The 6,947-nt window shown below is 32.7% G+C and overlaps 1 protein-coding gene and 1 pseudogene across 1 annotated transcript; both read right to left on the bottom strand.

The window, feature by feature from the left end:
• Positions 1-903: 903 nt before the first annotated feature.
• Positions 904-2,363, bottom strand: LOC145010395 (putative F-box/LRR-repeat protein At3g18150; annotated as a pseudogene).
• Positions 2,364-2,574: 211 nt separating this feature from the next.
• LOC145010396 (uncharacterized) lies at positions 2,575-5,044 on the bottom strand. The gene is made up of 4 exons (XM_078968943.1): positions 4,787-5,044; positions 3,889-4,084; positions 3,445-3,714; positions 2,575-3,218 (listed from the first exon to the last, which is right to left on the bottom strand). Exons 1-4 carry the CDS (start codon positions 5,042-5,044, stop codon positions 2,575-2,577), a joined length of 1,368 nt encoding a protein of 455 aa, XP_078825069.1.
• Positions 5,045-6,947: the final 1,903 nt, after the last annotated feature.

Genomic DNA, 6,947 nt, shown 5'->3' on the forward strand with positions numbered 1-6,947 from the left:
AGATCCGCTATTGATTATCTGACCTCCTCTCAAAGGCTGTTGAAGGGGGCAGGGCCATGACCCATGACCCATTGGGCTACGGTCATTATTATTGATTATTTATTTATTTATTTATTTATTTTGCTTTTTGGCTTGAATTCTTGAACGGTAAATTTGCAACTTGGTGTTTTACTAGTGCATGTTGTGTTTGCAAAGGTAGTGTTTGATGGAATGTGTGTAACATATTTAATCTTTCCCTGATTAACTTGAGTACCTATCATATGCATGAGTTTTTTTTTCAATGTTGCTTAATATTTTTTTTCTTACATTATTTTTTATTTTTGTTGTATTCCGATAGTATAAAATCTTGTTTCGTCAAATATTAAATAAAGATGTGCAATTGCATACCCTTAAACTTTTACATAGAAATGATATTTTTGACTTTTTGTAAGAGAAAAAAAAAATTATATATCAAATATTAGTTTTCCATAATCCATACCCATTAGTCTAATATTTGCCTATTATGCCATATCATAGGGCCATTTTTATAGTTTCCTCTTTCTTTTATATTGATCTTATTGTTGTTTTACTTCTGTTTCTTTCCTTTTTTTTTGATCTTTTGCTTCAGGGGTGTCCAATCACTAGTCCAAAAACGAGTAGGTTTAATTTTGTTACAAGCGAAAATGTTTTCACGTAAAACGTGATCAACAAAAACGAAGCTTCAAACTACACTAGAGTAGCAACTAATAATAATAAGAATAATTCAAGATAACTAAAATGCCTATAAACATGAAACTGTAAATCAACCAATATTTTCACGTAAAACATGATCAACAACCCAATGGAAGCTAGTTAACTTTACTGAAAAATATGAAAATTAACGATAAGTTAAAATTTAAAGCATCATCAATCAACTAACATCCGTCACTTTATTCCACTAAGCTTCACATTTGATGGAACAATAAAACCTTTAGCTTGCATACAAGAAATAACCTACCAACCAAAGTAATAGTAAAACATTAAGAAAATTGATAGGATAATAGGATACTTAAACCAATTTATAGTTTATCACAAGATACAGCAAAATACATTTTACCTTTGAACAATGAATCCCGATTTCAAGTTCCTTGACATGGCCAAGATTTAGTAAAAATTTCTTAAACATCTCTTGTTCTGCTTCATTAGGCATTGTAAAACCATTCATGTCATTTCTGGATTTAAGTTCGCTTTCACTAAAGAAATCACATTTACCAACAATGCTCGTAATATTTTACCTTGGATTGTTAGTGATAAAATATTAGGAGCATTGATTTCAATGATATCGGATTTAAATCTAGATAACACCAAATTTTTAACACGTTTTGAAGTAATATCAAGCCGCTTATAACCATAACAATTATGCAACACCAAAGTTTCCAAAACAGCACTCCCAGATAATATATTTTTGATCAAATCTTCGTCTAAACTCCCAAAAATTATACACAACCTCCTAATATTTTTCCAACTTATGGCCCCAATTGGATTAATCATGCACCAACTAATTTCAAATCAGTTAAACATGATCTAGTGAAAAGAATTTGATCTAACATAAAATCATCTCCCCATTCAGTTTTCCACAAATCCAACTTAAGCACTTCAACGTTGCATCTTATAGCATAAGGAATCCAACTTTTAAGTTGCGACTGAAATTGAATGTCAAAACAGCTACACACTTTGAATTTCTTGAGTTTCAATTGGGGAAATTGAGTTACTGATGAAATATTAGGAGCATTGATCTCATTTGAAGTATAACCATGACATTTTTTGAACACCAAAGTTTCCAATAGAGGACTCCCTGATATTATATTTAGGAATAGGCCTTCATCTAAATTGACATTGTTAATATACAAACTCCGAAGATTTTTCCAACTAATAGCACCAGTTGGATTCAACATAAAACATGATAATCTCAGATCAGTAAAACATGAACTGATGGGAAAAAAAAAAGATTGATCTAACAGAAACTTAAGCTCCCATCCATGAAACCCCAAGTTAAGCTCTTCAACGTTACATCTTATAGCATAACGGATCCAATTGTTGTAAACAGATTCAAACTGAATATCATAAATGGTATGCACTTCCAATTTCTTGAGCTTCAATTGGTGACATTGAGTTAGGGTTTTGTCCACCAATAAATGGAAATACGGCGTTAAGTGATAATAATCTGAATGTGAAAAAATGAGAGTAGGTATGGAGGTCCAAAGATGCTTCCAACGCTTGGAGAGTATACCTGTTTTAATGGCGTCTTTTGTGGAGGGAAAATGAGAAAGGATTTCCTGAAGCAAGCAATCAGGCAACGCACTAATTGCATCTTCTTTCACCTTCTCCACGACTTCTTGAAACATAATCAGATTCTAGGCCATTTTAGTTTGATGTTCTACTTCTTCCAACATTTTAATCGCAGCAACAGGCGGCGGAGCTTGAACAATTTTTTAGGGGGGGGGGGGGGGGGTGGCGATTTGCCGAAAGTATTATAAACTAAAATTAACGTTCTTACACACAAAAAAAAACAAATTTGTTTTTGCAAATAAACACAAAAAATAACTAGAAAAAGAATTACAACGCAACCTGAAGACCTTTAAGGTCTTTGAATTCATTAATTACCGACTTCGAATCAATGTTTTCAGTAATTTCTCTTTCTATGTAAACCACCAAGTTGTTTGTGAGAAATTCATCCGACATCGTATTGCGAAGACGGTTCTTAAATATTTTCATTGCTGAAAACCCCCTCTCTGTTATTGCGGTAGAAACTAGAAATGTCAAGATTAACCGCACCAATCTATCAAGCAAATAATACGTCTCATGTTTCTGAGTTTCCACAAGACCCTTGCATAAGTCAGCACTAGTTGATACACCACTAAGCTTGGGATTTTTTTTCATATCAATATTAAAAATCTCCAATTGATAGCTTAATTGAATTCTCTCTTGCTCCGTAAAATCTTCGGGAAAATACTTCTCAACAAGACGACAAATTTGATCAACTTTAATCACTTTAGGGTGTTCTTTTGAAACTAAAGTAGAACTAAGACTTAATAGCTCCATTGCCTGATCATTGAATCTACTATTCAACTCATGTAACTGTTTGTCCAATATGGCTGTAAACAAATCTACTCGATAAAAATGTTCAAAAGTAACATGATTATCTGTTTTTCGAGGCCGATATCGAGTAGAAGTATATGGGTCATTCATATCTGGCATATCTATTTGATGTTTTTCACAAAAGAAAAAACTTTACATGTGCAAGTAAAGAGTCCCATCCCTTGTTTCTGAATTCATTTAGACTCTCCTTTGTTGTTGAAACTAACTCCATGACATTAAGAATCTCTTGAGATTTCTTTTGTAGAGCTTAAGAAAGTACGTCAGTTTTCCCCATTACTTCCTTTATCTAGTGAAGAATAAACACAAACTCAAATGATTTTCGGAAACAATAATCTGCATTAGCATCTTCGCATTGAGAATAAGTAGCAGATACGTCATCAATTATTCCCTGGAGAACAACACGAGTACAATCAAACATGTTAAGCAAACTGCAAACAGAACGAAAATGAGAACCACAATGTGTATCACCAGCTCTTCTTAATGTCCCAACTTGATTCAATCCTTTGCCTGATTCGATTTCACTTAGTTCCAATAATTGTTCAATCTTAGTTGCCTTCGCCTTTTGTAACTCATCATGATGCTTACTGGAAGCACAAGCTACATTAATTAAAAAAATTAAGTTTATGAAAAATTGGTGTACAAGAATAATTTCCCTTGAAGCAGCTACCAAGGCTAGTTGTAATTTGTGAGCACAGCAATGAACATAATACGCATAAGGACAATCCTTAAGAACAAGTGTTTGTAATCCATTCTATTCCCCTCTCATATTACTAGCACCATCATAACCTTGACCACGGATTTTACTAACATCAAACTGATAGTGCAAAAGTTGTCTCCACATATTTGTTTTTAGGGTTAATGATAAGGTATCCTTAACATGAACCAAATCCAAGAACCTTTCCCGTATGATCCCTTCTACATCAACAAATCTCAAAACTATCGCCATTTGCTCTTTTTTAGACTCATCCTGTGACTCATCAACCATGACACAAAAATATGAATCACCTACTCCACTACAAATATGCTTTCTAACTTTATTTGCAAAAATACTAAGAATTTCTTTTTAAATTTCTCCAAAAGTATATTTTGAATTATAAGGAGCTTTCTCTAATATAACATTTGCTACTTCATCATTATAAGATGCTAGAAGTTTTAGTAGTTGCAAAAAATTACCACGGTTTTTGGAATTAGGAGATTCATCATGTCCTCATAAAGCTCACGCTTGGAATGTCAACCAACGAACTGTGTCAATCAAAGCTTTTAATCATAAACGATTCTTCAATATTTGCTCTTCATTTTGCTTCATTATGATATTTTCAATGTGTGCTTCTTGGTTCATCAAATTTTCACCGAATGCAACAACATTTCTATGTTTTGAACAACCAATGTGCATCAAGAATGCACAATTTTTCCTATCATTAACTTTCTTCCAATTGTCAAATCCTTTAATAGTAAATGCATCATAACCATGGGACACAATTGGTTTATCGTTAAATATAAAACAAATAAAACAATAGGATGCATGTGTTGTTGGAGAATATTCTAACCAATTAGGGAAAATGTTGAACCAAGAATATTGGAATCTATGAGGATGTTTCTTTGAACCTTTAGCATGATATTCTTTAAGACGTATTTGGAAAGGTCCTAAACTCATATAAGCTCATCTTACTTCTTCCCTTAAGTTAACCGGATATTTCCACATTTGTTTTCTTTTAACGGGATCTCTTTCTAGTTGCTTAAGATCCGCTTGGACCACCTCATTAGGATTTGATTGTGTGGCTTCAATCCTATCATTCTCTTGTTGGTTTTCATGTTCTTGTGGTTGTGGTTCACTTGTTGAACCTTTGTGATGTTTAATCTCTTCATTTTTATCATGAATTTCTTCATTATCAACCTTTCTTTTGAAGAAAGAATGAATGGTTTTCATATCTCTCAAGATTGTATTTATAAAAATCAAAATCAAAAGACAATTCATAAGAAAATAAGCAATGTGTAATTTAGTAATAGTTGATTCCTAAAAGTCCAGCAACAATCAAATATAGAGGAAAAACAACAATATAGTTCTTTTAGACATAACAGTATATATCAGTTCATAAAACAGGCTCCTAAAATTCCTAAAATTCCAACATATAACATATCAGTTCATAAGTAATAAGTTTATTCTATACATTAGACAAGTAACAAAACAGGCTCTGAAGTCAGAAGTCCTAAAAAATTCCAGCAAACTAAACAAATGCAAGTAAACAATAGGAAAGAAGTTAAATTGAAACTTGAAAGCTCAAAGCTAAAAGCATACCCGAGGATGGGGAATCAATTGGGGATTGCAGCAGAATTGCAGCTATGCAATCGTGCAAAAGTCAGAAGCAGCAGAACAGCAGTAGTTAGCAGGGGCGCACGTAGCAGCACCGCGGGCGGCAGGTCCGCAGCAACCAGCACCCAGCAGGCGACGGCCGACGAGCAGGCGAGTGGCAACGAGCAGACTTCGATTTGGCGGACAAGCGATTGAGCGAAGGTTGAGGCTTTACTGATTGAACGACGAAGCTTTACTGATTGAACAAATGAACGCATAAATTCTCTCTCTTGGATCGGCTTCTTGGCAAACAAACATTGGATCAGGTTATCAAGAGGGGCCACAGCCCAAAACTCACATTGTTGGGCCTATAATTCCGAAAATTAAACATATGTACTCTACTTCTAACCCAAAATTCAGGGGGGGGGGGGGGGGGGGGACAACCCCTCCTGGCCCCATAAAAGGTGCGCCCCTCAACAAAGGCACAAAGCCCTTGCTGCTTCCCTCCAAGAAAACCTACAAAAACTCAATTGCCGTGGAATGTAAGAAACTAAAGTTGTGTTTTAGCCACTAAACTTTGAAAATATACAATTCGGTCTATATATTTCTGTATTGATATAATTTTTTTAACGATCGGTCTTTAACCAAATGTGAAAAATAGAATTTAATTATGGAAGGTTAACAATAAGAAACTATACCCTATATACATATTTGATTATTTATTTATATTTTTTTTATACGATTCAACATTAAAAAAATAATAATGTTCAATATACATCGTATTAATCGGTAATAGTCGGGTACAATTTGTCATGTAGGGTGTTTATGACGTTAAAAGACTATGGGGTTTGGATGCGGTAAGACATACAATTTGTCATGTAGACCATCGCCCCTAGTTTGCGGTTTGGACCAAGGTATAGCCAAACATGGCTAAAATTTGTGGTACCTGAATATTCTATTACCTTCTTCTAATAAATATGGGTATTTTTTTCTTCATTTAACTATTTTCTCTTCCCTCTGTATCTTCTTTTTTTTTTTTTTTTTTTTTTTTTTTTTTTTTTTTTTTTTTGTACTTCTTTTTCTTTGTGGTAAGAAAACTATGTTCTATATGCACGTTATGTTTCTTTCTAATTTTTTATACTTTAATTACCATTAAATAGACAAGTTGTATCTAAAAAAACATTATTGTGACATTTTATCATTATATTAAAAGAACATTTATTTTGCACACTACCACAAAAGAAAACTAATATGATGTACTAACATAAAAAAAATGGAGTAGATGTTATGAAAAAAATAATACACATAAAATTAACTAATAATAATAATTTACACTAACATAAATTATCTTATATTACCTTATAAACATTGATATTTTAAATAATCAGTAAAAAATTTCAAATTAATCAGATAATTGATATTAAATCACTTAATAATAACAAAAGTTTAAATTAACACTAAATCAATAATTATATTTAAATTTATTCACGAGTAAACCATGAGTAGATATTATTAAGTGATTTAATTCTAGCTGTTGTTT

This window comes from Lactuca saligna, chromosome 8 (assembly GCF_052625555.1).
Source record: "Lactuca saligna cultivar CGN05327 chromosome 8, ASM5262555v1, whole genome shotgun sequence".
In the NCBI taxonomy this organism is placed as follows: Eukaryota; Viridiplantae; Streptophyta; class Magnoliopsida; order Asterales; family Asteraceae; genus Lactuca; species Lactuca saligna.